Consider the following 19,294-nt stretch of genomic DNA (forward strand, 5'->3'; position numbering starts at 1 on the left):
GGATTGAGTTCCCTGCTGGTGTCACTGTGTTGCCCTGGGCTGAATGCTGCACTTCCAGTGTCCACCAGCAGGTGTCTCCCAGAAGCCAGCAGGCTTCTATGATCACCTAAACCATAGGTCGGCAACCCGCGGCTCCTTTAAACCTTTGCCGCAGCTCTGGGGCGGAGGAGGGGAGGAGGCGCACTGTGCGTCACGCAGAGCCGCCGATTGGCGGCCTTCTGGGTGTCATCGGTGTGCATAGCAATGCGCCCCGACACCCCCCCACTGTGGCGCTGTCCTGGCTGTGATTGGTCCAGGCTGGACCAATCATAGAGGACATCCCGGGTGACGTCGCGTGTAGGGCGGTGCGTGCATTAGTCACGCACCATCCCGACGTCACCTTCCTGCCCGCTGTCAGAGAGGAGGGCAGCGGCGCGAATGCAGGTCGAGGAAGAAGAAGAAGACAGCCGACTGAGACCCGACTCCCGTCAGCAGCACGCCAGGCACGGTGACGGCAGGTAAGTGAAGTGATGCTTTGAAGGGGGCACGCACGCATGCTGGTCTCTGCATTGAAAGGGGGCATGTACGCTGGTCACCACCATTGAAAGGGGCATGTACTGGTCACCACCATTGAAAGGGGCATGTACTGGTCACCACCATTGAAAGGGGGCATGTACTGGTCACCACCATTGAAAGGGGCATGTACTGGTCACCACCATTGAAAGGGGGCATGTACTGGTCACCACCATTGAAAGGGGGCATGTACTGGTCACCACCATTGAAAGGGGCATGTACGCTGGTCACCACCATTGAAAGGGTGCATGTACTGGTCACCACCATTGAAAGGGTGCATGTACTGGTCACCACTATTGAAAGGAGCATGTACGCTGGTCACCACCATTGAAAGGGGCATGTATGCTGGTCACCACCATTGTAAGGGTGCATGTACTGGTCACCACCTTTGAAAGGGTGCTTGTACTGGTCACCACCATTGAAAGGGGCATGTACTGGTCACCACCATTGAAAGGGTGCATGTACTGGTCACCACTATTGAAAGGAGCATGTACGCTGGTCACCACCATTGAAAGGGGCATGTACGCTGGTCACCACCATTGAAAGGGGCATGTACTGGTCACCACCATTGAAAGGGGCATGTACGCTGGTCACCATCATTGAAAGCTTGCATGTACTGGTCACCACTATTGAAAGGAGCATGTACGCTGGTCACCACCATTGAAAGGGGCACGTACGCTGGTCACCACCATTGAAAGGGGCATGTACTGGTCACCACCATTGAAAGGGGCATGTACGCTGGTCACTACCATTGAAAGGGGCATGTACGCTGGTCACCACCATTGAAAGGGGCATGTACGCTGGTCACTACCATTGAAAGAGGCATGTACGCTGGTCACCACCATTGAAAGGGACATGTACGCTGGTCACCACCATTGAAAGGGGCATGTACGCTGGTCACCACCATTGAAAGGGGCATGTACGCTGGTCACCACCATTGAAAGGGGCATGTACTGGTCACCACCATTGAAAGGGTGCATGTACTGGTCACCACCATTGAAAGGGGCATGTACTGGTCACCACCATTGAAAGGTTGCATGTACTGGTCACCACCATTAAAAGGGGCATGTACGCTGGTCACCACCATTGAAAGGGGCATGTAGGCTGGTCACCACCATTGAAAGGGGCATGTACTGGTCACCACCATTGAAAGGGGCATGTACGCTGGTCACTACCATTGAAAGGGGCATGTACGCTGGTCACCACCATTGAAAGGGGCATGTACGCTGGTCACTACCATTGAAAGCGGCATGTACGCTGGTCACCACCATTGAAAGGGGCATGTACGCTGGTCACCACCATTGAAAGGGGCATGTATGCTGGTCACTACCATTGAAAGGGGCATGTATGCTGGTCACTGCCATTGAAAGGGGCATGTATGCTGGTCACTACCATTGAAAGGGGCATGTATGCTGGTCACTACAATGAAAGGGGGCATGTACTGATCACCACCATTGAAAGGGGCATGTACTGGTCACTACCATTGAAAGGGGCATGTACTGGTCACTACCATTGAAAGGGGGCATGTACGCTGGTCACTACCATTGAAAGGGGCATGTATGCTGGTCACTGCATTGAAGGGGGCATGTATGCTGGTCACTGCATTGAAGGGGGCATGTATGCTGGTCACTGCATTGAAGGGGGCATGTATGCTGGTCACTGCATTGAAGGGGGCATGTATGCTGGTCACTGCATTGAAATGGGGCATATATGCTGGTCACTGCATTGAAGGGGGCATGTATGCTGGTCACTGCATTGAAATGGGGCATATATGCAGTGTTATATTTGTTTTAAATGTCGCAATGGTTTTGCGGCTCCCAGTTTTTTTTTTCACTTCGGAAACGGGTCCAAGTGGCTCTTTTTGTCTTAAGGTTGCAGACCCCTGACCTAAACTGTGTTCAGCTGCCAGGTGGCTATTTAATGCTGATCCTCCCTTTCCCATTTTGATTTCCTCCTTGCTGCCTGAACCAAGTGTCTGTGATCCTGATCTATCCTGTACCCCTTGCCTTGCTCCTGCTCTCTGCTTTGTATCCAGTCATCCAGTCTAGTCTAGTTTGCCCTCTTCCTTGCTTCCCTGCTCCCCTTGTCCTGTATAGTGTATATATTTGTAGATAGTTGGTTCTTTAGTTATTGTCTCTTTGGGGTTGGGTTTTGTTTACTGGCATTTGCTTTGTTCACTGTTGCTGTGTATGTTTGTTTTGTGGTTCACTATAATAAATTTTACTTTAAGGCTATCTATATTGTTTTGGTGTATAGCTACATGTGTCTGGTCTCCTTAGCTGCTGCTGAACACTGACACACCTGTGATGTAATTTAGTTATCTTGCAAACCTGGCCTGTTAGTGGGCCCCGAGGACCAGAGTTGAGGACCACTGCTTTAGCACACCCATGCATGCCAGACTGGCAGCGCCCCTCTCAATAACCCCCCTGCCCCCCCTAGTTTTGGCCTTGTGTATAGGAAAGCAAAACCCTGTCTGTCATTCAGCAGGCTGGTTATGATCCCTTTATGCATCTCAAAGTTACATTTTTCAATTTAGACAGGGCAATGGCCCTTCTTTTCCTGCAAGAAAATGATGGCATTACCTTGTATCTCAGGGTATTTGAGTAGTATCAAGAAGGCATATCTCAGTGTTACACTTGTAGTCTCAGTCCCGGCAAAGAACAGGTCAGCTACTGTTCCTAATAAATTATCTCTATGAAATTCTGTTTTTGGGTTGTTCTTTTCCTGAAAAATATTTTCAGAGTCATTTTAGCAAACAAATGGCACATAAGGCTACCACCATCCTAGCATGTCCCTACTAATCCTAAATCAGACTCCAACCCTGGCTCGTACAGGGTTTTTATTTTTGGCATATTGTTGAAGCCCCAGATTTGAATGAAACCCCTCAAGATTCTTGTCCCTTCCCAATAGTTTGGATAGCTGCCATTAGGACGAGACATTGGACTAATCATGAACCTTTTACTATAACGCTAATAATCAAACACTACACTGGCCAAGAGTAACCTTTAAAGTGGCAAACTATCCTAGATTGTACAACAGAGCCATATGTATACATTACAGTATGGTATCAATTGGCACATTTGTACTTCCTACCAGCCACGCAGTAAAAGCTGAAATATCCCTTTAAAACATTTATTGCTTTAGAAAAAAATATCAGATTCTAGACCAATAATTAAAAATCAAACTCACCTCTTCCATTTTATTTAGGAAGCAATCCATAAAGTCTCGAGGGCAGTTCTCATCCAATGTCTCTTTGTGAGCTTCAACCATTTCTACCACAAACCCTTTAAACTTTTCAAAATGTGTAAACATTTTTTGGTGGGGGCCAGGGATATGGCTCATTAAGTTTGGGAATAGGTTTAAAAGCTGAAACAAATTTTTAATAAAGGTGTTAAATAATTAGGAACACATTTCCTTTACATTTTTAACATACTGAATATTACCAAAACAAGTCCCAAAATAATATCATGTTTTCCTGTCAATTGCTAACCTATTGCCATCCTTTGAAAAAATTCTCTAATAAGTGCTGGATCTCAAATGTCTTGTGTGTGTGACTGAAGTTTAAAAAATCCATATTCGGTACCATTTAAAACAGGGCCTGGATACTACTTATCACTGGACATCGCAGTGATTACTCCACTCTGTGTATGTCTTTTATTTTTCATTTGTAAAATTCAAAGCACGGTGTGAAGCCTGCAGTGTCATACTGTATGTTCTCTGCATAGAGAATCCATAGGGGAACACTCAGGGTAGGGTGAGAGGCCTGTCACATGACCTATCAAAGTCCTATGACAGGCTTACTCTTCTCTAAACTTTTTTCCCAGTCATTAGATTGAGAAGATCTTCTATTGCTTCACTGTCCTAAAGAAACCCTCTCTATTGGTCCTGGTGGCCATTTTTTCAGAAGGACTATAGGGCCATCTTCTCATAAACCTATTTAAAATATATGTATTGGGCATAAACATACAATCATACACTATATATATTTACCTGGCCCAATTTGGAGTTGATCAGGGTTGTCATGTCTTGAATAAGTTGCAGAAGGGACATGAACTTCTTGTCTTCATAGTCAAATCTCTCTCCAAATACAATGGAGCAGATGACATTGGAAACAGCCAATCTTAGCAGATACTTTGGGTTTATTGGTTTATCTGTTATTACACAAGCAGAAAAAGTCAGCATTTTTGTCCCCAACATCAGTATCTAGAATTTGGTAAACCATTTTAAATACTAAATGATTACAGATTAGTCTGACATAAAGGATATGCTGAAAGTTTAGTCTGAACACAAGTTCGGCCTAAACCTTGGCTGTTTTGGCATTTAGGTGAACATCTGAACGTTTACCCATTCATCGGGTATGAATTTTAAAGTGTGTGCCAGTGATATTATTGACCAGATATGGTAATTTAGTCAATTATGTCACGAGAGACCCTGCTCCTTTGTATATATATGAGCTGTTATCTACCACACCTGTCATCCAGCAGAAGACGATTGAAAACACAAGACGTGCGTTGGCAGGTGGTGCTTTTTTCATTTATTTTGTAAATGAGCAGGAGTAGTATGTACCCCATACTCATTTGCATGGGGGATAGTATCTGGGAGCCCCCATATCGATTAAAGTAACTTCCAGATTCTGATAAGCCCCCCGCTCACAGACACCCACAAACACTGAGCCAGGGTTGTTGGGAAGAAGTCCTTGTTCTCATAAATATGGGTACAAGGTGCTTTGCCAGGGGGCCCCCATGTTGAGGCCTGGTATGGTGGACGCTCACCTTCCTGTTCCCTGTTCTGCCAGGCTGCATGCTTTTTTTCTTGATTTTTGCATGGGTTCCCTTCATAAAATTCATACCAAACTTAAAAGACCTGATATGAACTGGGGGGAACCCCATGCTGTATTTTTTTTTTTGTGTGTGGGGGGGCCCCTGCACGCTTTGTTTACTAACAGAATAAAGCATCCGGGAGCTGTCGTTTTGCTGACAATTTAACCTCCAGAAGGTTTTACCCCCTTCATTTTGTTCTATTCAGCACTGTGGAACTTTAACTGGCAACTGCTCGGTCATGCAACACTGTACCTAAATGAAATGTACTGTATACATTTTTTTTCACACAAACAGAGCTTCCTTTTGGTGGTATTTTTTTGCTACTGGGTTTTTTATGTTTTGCTATAAATATGCAAAAATATCAAACATTTTGAAAAATAAAAACACATTTTTCTTAGTTTCTATTTTTTGCAAGCAAATAATCTTTCTTCATAAATTTAGGCCAAAATGTAGTCTGCTACATTTCTTTGGTAAGAAATAACCCAAATCAGTGTACATTATTAGTCTGTATTAGCCTTTTTCCTTAGGCCCTAAAAATGCCAGGGCAGTACAAGTTTTTTTCAAAAGTTTTATTTTACATATTGTCACTACACTACTTTTTTACACTACTGATCACTGTTATAAGCAATAGTTTTAGCTGTCATTATTGGCTTTCATTCATGACAGCTTGCTTACTATTTTGATCTGTGATTGGCTACAGCTAATCACATGGTACAGGGTGCTGTGATTGGCCCAGGTACCATGTGATAGCATGTGGGCATCACAATAGTAAGCTAAACAGCCAAGAATGAAAGCCTTTGATGACTTGTTTTGCTTACATGCAATAATGTGATCGCTATGACTAATTATAGCGATCACATGATACCCTTGCTGCTCACAGCAGGTGGATTCCAAGTGCCAGTGCGCATGTGCACTGCAACGTATCGGTAGATCGCGGTGCCTGGGGGAGCCGTCCATCAGCAGTAAATGCACTGCTAGAAGTTGGCTAGTAGTTAAACACCTTAGTGTTGTTGTAGTAGTAGGTTATACACATACAGGTGCATGCATGTCATAAAAGTGAAACTCATATTTTATATAGATGCCTTACACACAGAGTGATATGCTTCAAGCATTTTTTTTTTTTTTTTTTTTTAATTTTGATGCTTATGGCTTATAGCTAGTGAAAACTCAAAATTCAGTATCTCAGAAAATTAGAATATTACATAAGACCAATAAAAAAAAAGGATTTGTAATACAGAAATGTTGGCTTACTGAAAGTATGTTCATGTATAGTATAGTATGCACTTAATACTTGGTTGGGGCTCCTTTTGCATGAATTACTGCATCAATGCGGCATGACATGGAAGTTATCAGCCTGTGACACTGCTGAGGTGTTATGGAAGCCCAGGTTGCTTTCTCATCTTCCTTTTGACAATACCCCACAAATTCTGTATGGGGTTTAGAACAGGCAAGTTGTGGGCAGGTGCCAGGTCCTGCTGGAAAATGAAATCAGCATCTCCATAAAGCTGGTCAGCGGTGGGAAGCATGAAGTGCTCTGGAATTTCCTGGTAGAGGCCGCACAATTAGGACCATGCATTGAGAGTGAATGAACATCTTAGGAATATTAGAAAAGGTTTTCCTAATCACAATGTGTCCAAGCATTATGCCAGGTACCATAATAAGAATCCTGCTGGCACTAAGGTCTGGGGTATTGACAAGTTCACCCCCCAACTGGAGAGGTAGTCATGTCCGGCGGGAAATTTCAAAATTAGAAACCCTCCGGATATATGACATGAAGACGTACTCTCCATGGGGTATGAACATAGAGTGGGATGTAAATTGTCATATTAACAATAGTTGATTTGTTATGGCAGGCCATGTTTATTTTTCCCCTCTATTTCAGTCAGTATTGTGCAATTTTCAAGTAACTTTTGTGATCTATTTTGATTTATGCTTTTGATGATTGTTCCTGCCATTTAATTATTTTATTTATTCATTCATTGTTTTTTTATGAATTGTGCATATGATTTTTTATGTGCTAGTTTTAAGAGCATAGTGATGTCTTAAATTGTATTGGTCTGTGGCCCCAATTGTGCTTTTTCTGGCTTATGATCGACTCTGGTACATCTAATGACTGTGAGGGCTTAAGTGACTGCCATTTCCGGTTTGCTTGGTTGCTGCTCTTGGTCTGGTGGAGCGCAGGATACTGACTACTTCCTGGTACGTCATTTTTGGGCCGGGTGTTTTTAATGCGTTCTTACATCTGACGGCCATGCCTCTGATGATGTCAAGTGTATGACGATACGCGTAAGGCAGACCGGGCACTCGGATGTGTAAGCACGCTCTCCATACCGTGGTTTTTACTCTGCATGCTCTTTTTAATTGATTTTATGTAAGTGCAATACTACTTTCATAATAAAATTGCCTGTTTGTACTTATTACACTATTGGCCCGCTCTTATCCTTTCGAGGTGGTGTCATTTCTGCTGGTGATTAAGAGAGGTTCAGGCTTGTTCCCATCTGTATTGTCCCCTATACAAGAGTCCTGGAGCCATTGCTGGTTGGAGGAAGTGAGAGGGATCCTTTTTATACAACGTTTACTTTGATTTTGCAGGCGCTGTTTGACCACTCTGTAACAGGAGGGTCAGACCTTCCGGTAAGCAGTTTTGGCTGTCACTACTGGGTGATATTATGCTTTTGCAACTGTGTACACAGGTGACTGGATGATCTGGATTGGTCCTCCCCCTTTCTTTTCTATAAGGACTCTGGGACTTTTACACCTTAATATTTAAGGACTCTCATTTATTTGCACATATTTGTATTTGTATATCTACCATTGGCGCTGCTTCTATTGTGTTATTTATAGGATTGTAATCTGCCTATTTTAGCTGGCTGCCTCTGTTGTCATAACATTTTCTTGCTCTTTCTTTTCTGATTCTGAGCGCAGATATCTCTCTCCCTTTTTGTTAAAACATAGTGTACCAACACCAGCAGATGACATGGCTCCTTAATTTATAGGGATTTCTTCCCACTTCCTGTTTGGCTATGAGACAGGAAGTGAAATCTCCCCAATGGGACACAGATGACAAAAAAAAATCTGACGGGTGTTAAAACTCTATTTTGGTCTATCCAAAATGTAAAACAAAGTTTTGCCTATAGTTCTACTTTAACGCTGAAGTTCAGCTTTAAAGCAAAGAAGAAATTGTTCTTTGAAATTATTTAGTAATATACATTGTTAGATAAGTTGGCTTTCCATGATGTTTGCCTGTGTTTACCAGAAATAGCTGACATACTAATTGCCTCTGTGAAATTCTATTCCAGCTAGGTACTGTACTGTGAGTTAGCAGATAAGAGTACTTATTCCAAAAGATCTTTTAGAATTATACAGCCTGAACTCCTCACATCATATAAGGTGCAAACCTGAGGTTAGTTCATTATAAACTAGTTCCTATTGTGTATTGCTGATATTTCAGAGGCAGCTGTCAATCATCAGAAGCCCAAAGATTACAAGGATCCCCATATCTCAGCCTTATAAGTGCTCAGACTATTTTTTTTATAACGCATCTCATACCAGAGATACTGTATAATACAGGTAGTCATTAGAATATTAGATGATACTGTCACACCAGCTTAGAAATAGGGATTTTTGAAGATGGTGTTAGAAAATGTATACTGTACATCAATAGCTTGCATAATTTCATGTAAAAGTGGGTTTGGGGTCACCATTGTGCAATTTCAGCATTATTTCCACCTGCCTTTGATCTTCATAAATCTGTCCCTGAGACACCGAGCTTCCTCCTGGATCCTTTCCTCCACACTCCGCTTCCCCATCCCAAAATTTCTCAGCGTTGTCAGGGAAAAGCGACGCATTATCTTCCATCTCTCTCCGTTGCTCTGAATGACCCCTAAAAAATTTGAAAGGTTTTATGCATATTGTTCTTGAAGGCCCCTTAAAATTTACATATTTTAAACAATGATCTATTGACTCCTCTTGTATTGCACAAATCTCTGCAGGGACACTATCAGCATGGAAGTTGTGGGCTCTCACTGTCCTCGTATGGGTTTATATTTACGGTATGAAAATATACTAATAATTTAAAGGATTTGTTTATCTTTTTAGAATTAACACCCTACATCAGGGGTGTCAAACTCAATTTCATTGCAGGCCGCATCAGCATTCTGGTTGCCCTCAAAGGGCCAGTTGTATCTGTAAGACTATATAACTGTATCTACTCTTTATCATATTAAATACTTTCCTCTGCACTCGATTATTATTGGTTTAAAGCGCAAGTACAGCCTAATACCTTCTACCCTGCAATCATTTATGCCAGCTGAGTTCAGCCTTATGCGCCAAGATGAAAAAACAATCCCAGTTTTTCTACCTGAATTCTGCAGTATTGAGTGCTGTCACGTGACTTCAGTTCCTCCTCCTGCTGAGTCCAAGAGCAGCAAGTGGGTGTGGTTACTGAAAGCTAGTGACATCACTTCCAGGGAGGGGCACTGTTCCTGTGTAGCCAGTGGGCATATACAAAATGGGAGGAGCTGATCATAGGTTCCTGCCCAGTGTTCTCTCATCCTTGAGGATACATTGTACATCCTAACTCATGAGAAAATTAAGAAATAATCCACACAGGACACGGGGAGGGGCACATATACAGTATAGCTGTGCTGGGCTTTGAATGAAGACTACCATAGGAGAAGGAAGGTGGATACAGGGGCGGGTGTGTGTGTGTGTGTGTGTGTGGGGGGGGGGGCTGTCCATGTAGCTTAAGGTGCTCAGGGGTCGCAGCTCACAGTCTACAATTAGTGATGAGCCGAACACCCCTCTGTTCGGTTCGCACCAGAACATCTCGAACAGGGTAAATGTTCTAGCGAACATACAATCAAAAGTCCTCATTTTAATGTGAATGTAATGTAAGTGACTATTAATTACCCACTGGTCAGGGGAGAACCGAACCCGTAGCCTCTAACTTGCAAGCCCATTATTCTACTAGCTACGCCACCAAGCTAGCTGATGAGCTTAAGATTCTCTCTGCTTAACTAAATTCTATCTGAGTTTGACAGTTCTTTTATAGGGCTCTGACGTCACCAGCGCCCCATAATCCACTGCTCAGGTACAGTGAATAAATTACTGACATCCGTAATAAAAGAGCTGTCAAACTCAGATAGAAGTTAGTTAGGCAGAGAGAGTCTTAGGTTAATCAGCTAGCTCGGTGGCGTAGGTGCTAGAATAACTGGCTTGCAAATGAGAAGCTGTGGGTTTGACTCCCTGGCCAACGGATGATTAGAAGCCCATTTGATCGCCATTGGGTGAACACAGTGTTGAATTCGAACTTAGATTTGATTTGAACACGAAGCTCATCACTATCAATCACATCTACAATGATCATAGTACATGCAACCACACTAAGTCTACATTTCCACTATTGCGACTAATCACTGACACCCATTCCCATTTCTTCGACTTTGAAAATCAGTGACCTTGAAAAGGTACCTGCACAATTTTGATGCTGCTTTGATCCAGAGAGTGTAAAGTTTGATCAAAGTTGCACTTTAAATCGCAATAGTGGAAATGTAGACTAAAGTTTTGTTCCCACTAGTGTGACTTGTCATGTGACTTTGGACACACAGTCACATAAAAGTCACAGCCCATTGATTTCAATGGCACCCATTTCCATCTATGTGACTTGGAAAATCAGCAACCTTGAAAAGGTACCTGCACTACTTTGATGTAACTTTTGATGCAACTTTGATCAAGAGAGTGTAAAGTTGGATCAAAGTCGCATCAAAGTCGCACTTTAAATTGCAATAGTGGAAATGTAGACTAAAGCTTCGATTTCACCAGTGTGACTTTTAATGCGACTTTGGACACACAAAGTCTCATGAAAAGTCACAGCCCATTGATTTCAATGGCACTTGTACCCATCCTGCGTTTTGGGACTGCAAAATCGCATGACAAGTCACACGCCATGATTTCCGATGAGTACCATTCATAACTGTGCAACTTCAAGCTGCTACGACTTCAAAATAGTCCCTGCACTGCATTGTTCTGACTTTGATGCATTTTGAGGTCCAGTCAAAATTGCGGCAAAAAATTGCATTAAAATCGCTGCAACATCGGGCAACTTTTAGCCGCACAAGAGTAAAAAGGGCCTTAAGCTCCAATTCCACTAGTGCAACTAATTAATGACACCCATTCCCATCTATGCAACTTTGAAAATCAGCAACTTTGAAAAGGTACCTGCACTACTTGGATGCAACTTTTGATGCAACTTTGATCCAGAGAGTGTAAAGTTGGATCAAAGTCACATCAAAGTCACACTCTAAATAGCAATACTGGAAACGTAGACTAAAGCTCCATTTCCACTAGTGCATCTTGTCATGTGAGTTTGGACACACAAAGTCGCATGAAAAGTCACAGCCCATTGATTTCAATGGCACCCATTCCCAGAGAGGAGTTGCATGGAGAAGCGCAAAATCTGGCAGAGTTCTGTCCTCCTCTCTCCTGCCAACTGCTGAGACAAGGTGAGAGCAGAGAAAATGTTAGTGCACGAGAGGAATGAGGGCCATATGAAATGACCTGTGTTTGACACATGTGCCCTACATCCTCCTGACCCCCACCTCCCCACTACTTACCTCCATGAGTGATGAGCTGTTAGTGCCCATGCAGCTGGTGTAGTGGTCTGGGGATTGGAGATCCCCACTTTTCTCTCACTTCTATGAATCAGAGCGATTTTCTGTGCTGGCAGTGACCAATCAGAATCCCCCTGGCCCATCTCGGAAGCCCTGCAGAAGGAAGGAGGAGAGGAGCAGGGGATTTCAAATCCCCGAACCTCCACAACAGCTGCCTGGCCATGACATCTTATCACCTACAGAGGTAAATACAGCAGGACAGAGGGGGGGGGGGGGGGGGGTTGGGTAGGATGTAGGGTGTTGATTCACCTTTTCATTTTTTAAAAAGGTGAACTTATAATTTAAAAAGTAAAAAAAAATATTATATAAAGGGCGCCAATCCTCAAAATATTTTTAGCAGCCGCTCCTTAAAGTAAATGAAACTACTAAATAAATAAATGTGACAAAAACTTGTTGTGATACTATAAAAAAAAAAAAAAGTTACAAAATGTATAGCAAACTTCTATAATTTTCATAAACAGTACTTAGCAGAGTCTGGAAAAACTTTTACTGTAGCCTTGCCGTAAAGGATCCCTCGTAAATCCTGTCTAGTAACAAAATACACACTGTATACATACATATACTTAAAAACACAGTGGAGACCACCACTGAATGAGTGTCTTCAGCACTGTATGAATTGAACATTGTTAGGTGCCTTTCTCTGTTAGTCCTGTTTATTTTACTGTTGCCAATTTTCTGTTTTGTCATGTATTTTCTGTGAACATTTTCTTGCACCATTTTAATTGTCCTTCATTAAAACAATATAAAAAATGATTATGGTTTAACTAAAGGCAAAACTTTTATTTCAGTTTTGGATAGAGTGGAGATGGGTTAAAACACCTGTCTGGGAGATTCCCCCTCTGTATTTCCCCTGTATACCATTATCACAGAAAGTGAGAGTAAAAGAAAACTCAAAATTTTGTGTTGTCCCCAAAACAGGAATAGTGGGGTTATCTTTCAATGGGGACACTAGTTCTGTAACCCTGGTGACAACCAGGGATTCCTTCACGTTAAAGGGATTTTCTCTAATTTCCTGTTTTGGCTATGGGACATGAAATTAAGGAAAATCTCCTCAATGTGACATAGATGGCAAAAATAAACCATACATGGGTTATAACCCTCCATTACTCTATCTAATCTATTATTACTGTACTTAAAGCTGAATCTCTAATGATCTACCCCAAAGTTAAAGAACCTATTGCCGCTTTAAAGAGAGCTAACTTATTTTTAACTCTGTTACATTCCTGTCTGGATGTGGAAGGCGGATGGTGCAATCATTAAATTTGATGAAAGTGCTAAGTAATATGTATGTGCTATTTAAATACTAGAAAAAGATTTTGTGCACCTCACAGTGACTTGTGCATTTTATGAGTTGTGGGCGCCCATACACCTAATATAAAATGTATTGCTTCTAAAGATGGCCATAAAAACACCCTTCATGAATTCAGGAAGCAGATATTAATTGTTTGTTTATTGGACATAGGCCTGTAGGTGTATCTAACATTTAATGAGCTATAGGTTTTCTATCTTTGATTTCTACCTTGCCAATAGAATAATCCAGATGCCTTATGCTGAATTTACAAGGCCCAAATTTGCCTCTATATTGATGTGTAGTTATAGGTATACCTTTGGGTAAAAACAATCTTCTCCTAATAGTACTCTTTAAACTTGTTGGAAAATTCATGTGTACCTTGTGGCACCTTTGTGGGGAGGGTCGCATACAGTATGATGACCATTTTAGTTCCCAGGCTGTTACTCATAAATAATTAGTGAATTGTGTGTGCATTGCTTCAATCCAATAGGTTCCTGCATAACTGAGAACAGGAAGGTTACTCTCTGCCTCTAATTTTCAGGGATATATTTGTTGCATTCTCCTAGGTAGGTGCTAGGAAAAAGCATCTATTGCTCCTTCTGCTTATCAGGGGAGCCTGATCTGTTAAGCTGCCTGTTGCATGTTTCCAGGTGTGATTCACTGGGTCTGAGGCACTAATGACAAAGTTAAAGGTAGGTGGAGGATCCTAAAGAAGGATTTCAGGAACTTAGGTAATAGATTGAGGAAAAGGACCTCCAAGGTGGTTTTCTCTGAAATACTGCCTGTACCTCGAGCCACACCAGAGAGGCAGAAGGAGATTAGGGAACTTAACAAGTGGCTGAGGAACTGGTGTAGGAAGGAGGGGTTTGGGTTCCTGGAGAACTGGGCTGACTTCTCAGTCGGCTACCGGCTCTTTAGTAAAGATGGGCTGCACCTTAATGGGGGCGGTACAGCTCTTTTGGGGAGAAAGATGGCCACCAAGTTGGAGGAGCTTTTAAACTAGGAGACGGGGGGGAGGGCTCAGAAGTAGGGAGCAAAGTCAGTTAGGAGGGAGCAAAGGACTGAAAGTTGTAGGGTCAGCAGCGACAGTAGGTCCACAATGTCAATCGGTAGGTCTGTGCGGGAGAACCGCAGACCAAACAGGAATAAACATAACCACCAATCACGTTTAACTTCCGTAACACTAAGAGGGGTATATGCTAATACCAGGAGCCTAGCTAATAAAATGGATGAGTTGGAAATGTTAGTACATGAGGAGGACATAGACCTTGTGGGAATAACGGAGACTTGGTTCGACCCCTCACATGACTGGCTGGTAAATATCCAAGGGTATTCAGTGCACCCGAAGGACAGGGTAGGAAAAAGAGGGGGAGGGGTATGTCTCTACATCAAGAATAATGTAAGGGTGATTGAGAGGAGTGACATTACGGAAGGGATGAGCATGGAGTTAGAATCCGTATGGGTAGAACTCCACAGGGAAGGAGAAAAGGGAAAAGTAATTGTGGGGGTTTGCTATAGGCCACCTAAACAAGGGGAGGAGATTGAGCTGGAATTTTTAGCACTTTTGGGTAAAGTGGCAAAGCTAGGATCAGTCATCATATTGGGGGACTTCAATTATCCCGACATTGACTGGGGAGAGGGGACTACACACTCACATAAGGCCTGTCTATTCATGGAAACCTTACAGGATAATTACATGTCACAGCTGGTGGATTCTCCTACTAGAGAAAACGCAATCCTGGATCTATTGATCACTAATGACCCAGACATAATCTCGGAGGTAGAAGTCCAGGACTACCTGGGCTCTAGCGATCACAGGATGATCACATTTAGCGTAAATAACAATATAGCAAGGCAAGTGGGGAACATAAGAACCCTTAACTTCAGAAGGGCAAACTTTCCAAAACTGTACTCATTGATGGAAAGGGTTAACTGGGACCAAACCTTGGGATCACTGACCACAGAGGAGAAATGGGAATGCTTTAGGAACATATTAAGCAAATGCATCTTGCAGTGCATTCCTACGGGAAATACATTTAGAAGAGACCAAACCAAACCTGGCTGGCTAAACCGGAGCGTTAAAAAACTTATAATGGGAAAAAAATTGGCCTTCAGGAAATATAAATCAGAGGGCACAGTATTGGCTTTCGACCAATACAAGCAGGCAAATAATAAGTGTAAACACGAAATCAAGATGGCTAAAATAGACTTTGAGAGACAAATAGCGGAGGATAGTAAAAAAAACTCAAAGAAGTTCTTTAAATATATCAACAGCAAAAAAACTAGGGCAGAGCATATTGCACACATAGAAAGGAATAGGGGTGATGGCGCTGCCTATATAATTTAGATATAATAGAAATGTAATAAACTGTGATGCAAAGTGCCTTGAGCTAAAAACAATAATGTGTAATATTCAAACAATAATATATTCCGTAAAAACTTCAATTAAGTGCAAGTGCAAGGTATAAAGGTGCCTGCAAAAAGATTGGAAAGTGACTAGTGCAATAATTATATGAGCAATAAATAATATTTAACATGCAATATTAATGTGCTAAAAAATATGGTGCTATATAAAGTGAGCTGTTCCACTCATACCACGTGTTGATATGGGGAATAAAAGGACGCTGCTGATGACGTACAAGCTACGAAACGCGTACAGCGTGTCAAGTCATTTCCGGTAAACCTATATGGGAACGAGGCTTGGATCGCAAGCGCTCGGACAATACAGTTACGCTCGTTTTTTTCCTGTTCAATGTGAGTACCTTTTCATTTTTTTGCTCAATAAAGCATATTGCGGAATTACGCTATGTCCACCATTTATTTTCTGGTTTAAATATCGGGAGTGGAGCTGAGTGGATCCCTCGGAACACACCTAGGCAGGAAGGCACACAGGGGACCATCCTAGGGTACATCCACACCAGGACCAGCCTGACCCTCGGCACACGCCCTCCATCCAGGGATAGGAGGATACCACTAGGTTGCCAGACCCATAAAAAACACCCGCTCTATACCCCTGTGTGGGGTGGGTGTCTCTGGTAAGTGTGCAATTTTACCAAAGGAATCCCAGCACCTTACCACCCACCACGGGGTCACCTTTTCACCTGAGTGTCGGTTTGTTCCGAGTGCTGTCACCTTTATTGCCTTTGAAGTCGCCGCACATGATATAGACTTTTCTACTGGATCTTTCCTTATAGGACATTGCAAGCTGTATTTTAAAAAATAACTTTTTTCTATTTTGGCTCTGTTGGCACTTTTTTATTCCCCATATCAACACGTGGTATGAGTGGAACAGCTCACTTTATATAGCACCATATTTTTTAGCACATTAATATTGCATGTTAAATATTATTTATTGCTCATATAATTATTGCACTAGTCACTTTCCAATCTTTTTGCAGGCACCTTTATACCTTGCACTTGCACTTAATTGAAGTTTTTACGGAATATATTATTGTTTGAATATTACACATTATTGTTTTTAGCTCAAGGCACTTTGCATCACAGTTTATTACATTTCTATTATATCTAAATTATATAGGCAGCGCCATCACCCCTATTCCTTTCTATCCAGTGCATAGTCTCCGGACTATCATCCAGGGAGGCTGCAGCCTATTTTTAGATATATCTATATATATATTTTATACATTGACTACATATTTTTTATCTATTTATTTATACACATTTTTTTCACTTATTTATTCACTTATCTATCCATTTAGTCCATAGCGCGGAAGTTTTTATTTTTCTTATATTGCACACATAATTAACGATGATGGGAGGATGGTTACAGAGGACACTGAAAAAGCAACCGTGCTGAATGCTTTTTTCTCGTCAGTATGTACACAGGAAACGGAGGGGTACACTGACCATGACTGTATGGTTAGTAGTAATACACAGGACTTGCCACTATGGCTAACAGAGGGTGAAATCAGGGAAAGGCTGGATAAACTTAACACAAACAAATCACCAGGCCCGGATAGCGTACATCCGAGAGTACTTAAGGAACTCAGTAAGGTTATATCCAGACCACTGTTCCTGATCTTTGCTGACAGTATTAGGACAGGAGATGTACCAGGGGAGTGGAAGAAAGCTAACGTGATTCTGATATTCAAAAAGGGTCAGAGGCAAAAACTGGAAATTATAGGCCTGTCAGTCTGACATCAGTAGTATCTAAACTTCTGGAGGGGATGATAAGGGACTATATCGTAGAGTTTGCTAAAGACAATAGCATCATCAGCAGTAACCAGCACGGGTTTACAAATGGGCGTTCTTGTCAAACCAATCTCTTAGCATTCTACGAGGAGGTGAGCTGTGAGCTAGATAGGGGCAGACCAGTGGATGTGGTGTACCTAGATTTCGCTAAGGCGTTTGATACAGTTCCCCATAAGCGCTTAATTTATAAAATAAGGTCGGTAGGTATCGACAGCAGGGTTTGCTCTTGGATACGGAACTGGCTAAAAGGGCGGGTCCAAAGGGTGGTAATAAACAGCTCATACTCAGACTGGTCTGAGGTAATAAGCAGGGTCCCCCAAGGCTCAGTCCTGGGACCAACCTTGTTCAATTTATTCATAAACAGCATTGAGGTCGGGATCAGTAGTTCGATATCAGTTTTTGCAGATGACACAAAATTGGGCAGGGCAATAACTGCACAGCATGAAGCAGATATCCTACAGGATGACCTGGACAAAATAACGGAGTGGGCAACGACTTGGCAAATTAGGTTTAACGCGGAGAAGTGTAAGGTTTTGCACTTGGGGACTAGAAACATAAAAGCACAATACACATTAGGAGGGGAACCCTTGGGGGAATCAAAAATGGAGAAAGATCTGGGAGTCTTGGTTGATGATAGACTAGGCAACAGCATGCAATGTCAAGCGGCAGCTGCCAAGTCTAGCAGAATATTAGCATGCATAAAGAAAGGGATGTATTCCAGAATGTATTCCAAAGTCTATAATCCTTCCACTCTATAAAACTCTGGTCCGACCGCATCTGGAGTATTCTGTCCAGTTCTGGTCGCCGGTCCTCAGGAGGGATGTGTTTGAGCTGGAGAGAGTCAAAAGAAGGGCAACTAAACTGATTAGGGGATTGGAGGACCTTGATTATGAAGAGCGTCTGCAAACGCTTGATTTATTCTCCCTGGAGAAGAGATGCTTGAGGGGGGACATGATAGCAATTTTTAAATATCTCAATGGGGATCTCAGCTTAGAAAAAAAGCTGTTCAGTTGAAGGGATTGCATGAGGACTCGGGGGCATAAAATGCGATTAGAGGAGAAGCGTTTTAATCTCAGGCAGCGTGGGGGGTTCTTTACTGTTAGGGCTACAAGATTGTGGAATTCTCTATCACAAGAGGTGGTTTCTGTGGGAAGTATGGTGGCTTTCAAAAGACTATTAGACGTACATCTCAAGGATCAGAACATTCAGGGGTATGTGAGATGATTACAGCCACACACACCTACACAGGTTGAACTGGATGGACTATTGTCTTTATTCAACCTCACCTACTATGTAACTATGAGGTAGTGTCCCCACTGTATCCAATGAGGGAGCTTGTTGGACAGTGGAGGAAACCCAGCCAGTGACACATTGGCTTTTTTGGGAGTCCCAGTGGGAGGGCATTCTTGCAATGCATCCTGGGATTGCTCATAAAAGGGGGGGGACATGTGACGGGGGGTCTTTGGCAGGAAGCAGAGTCTCAGGAGGAGGCAGACGGCTGTCTCTCCTCCTGCTGTGTGTGAGGAAGGTGGTCTTAGGCAGTCGGCCTATTAAACCAGGTGTGGAGCTGAGCTGCAGAAGATCCAGTGTAGCTGACGGTGGAGCTGCTGGCAGAGTCTCTCGGGAAAAACAGTGTCCATGAGTACTAAGGGACTTGCCAAAGGGTTGGCCCAGGAAGGGGGGACCACTCCAATGAAGTCAGGGGATCAAAGAGCTAGCTCACACAGACAGAGTTACAGTAAAGGGGG

The 19,294-nt window shown here is 42.7% G+C and overlaps 1 protein-coding gene across 1 annotated transcript in view; it reads right to left on the bottom strand.

Moving 5' to 3' along the window:
• LOC309560469 (uncharacterized protein) overlaps positions 1 to 19,294 on the bottom strand; it is a gene marked incomplete at its 3' end in the record, with an annotated part of 238,627 nt that overhangs the window by 89,132 nt on the left and 130,201 nt on the right. The window contains exons 15-18 of the mRNA XM_082264102.1: positions 9,106 to 9,255; positions 4,543 to 4,703; positions 3,742 to 3,918; positions 3,135 to 3,276 (exon numbers count right to left, since the gene is read on the bottom strand). Coding sequence (XP_082120228.1) covers positions 3,135 to 3,276; positions 3,742 to 3,918; positions 4,543 to 4,703; positions 9,106 to 9,255 — 630 coding nt within the window. The remainder of the gene's footprint in view (positions 1 to 3,134; positions 3,277 to 3,741; positions 3,919 to 4,542; positions 4,704 to 9,105; positions 9,256 to 19,294) is intronic.

The sequence above is a fragment of the Pelophylax lessonae genome (assembly GCF_965119305.1).
Source record: "Pelophylax lessonae genome assembly, chromosome: 7".
Taxonomy (NCBI): domain Eukaryota; kingdom Metazoa; phylum Chordata; class Amphibia; order Anura; family Ranidae; genus Pelophylax; species Pelophylax lessonae.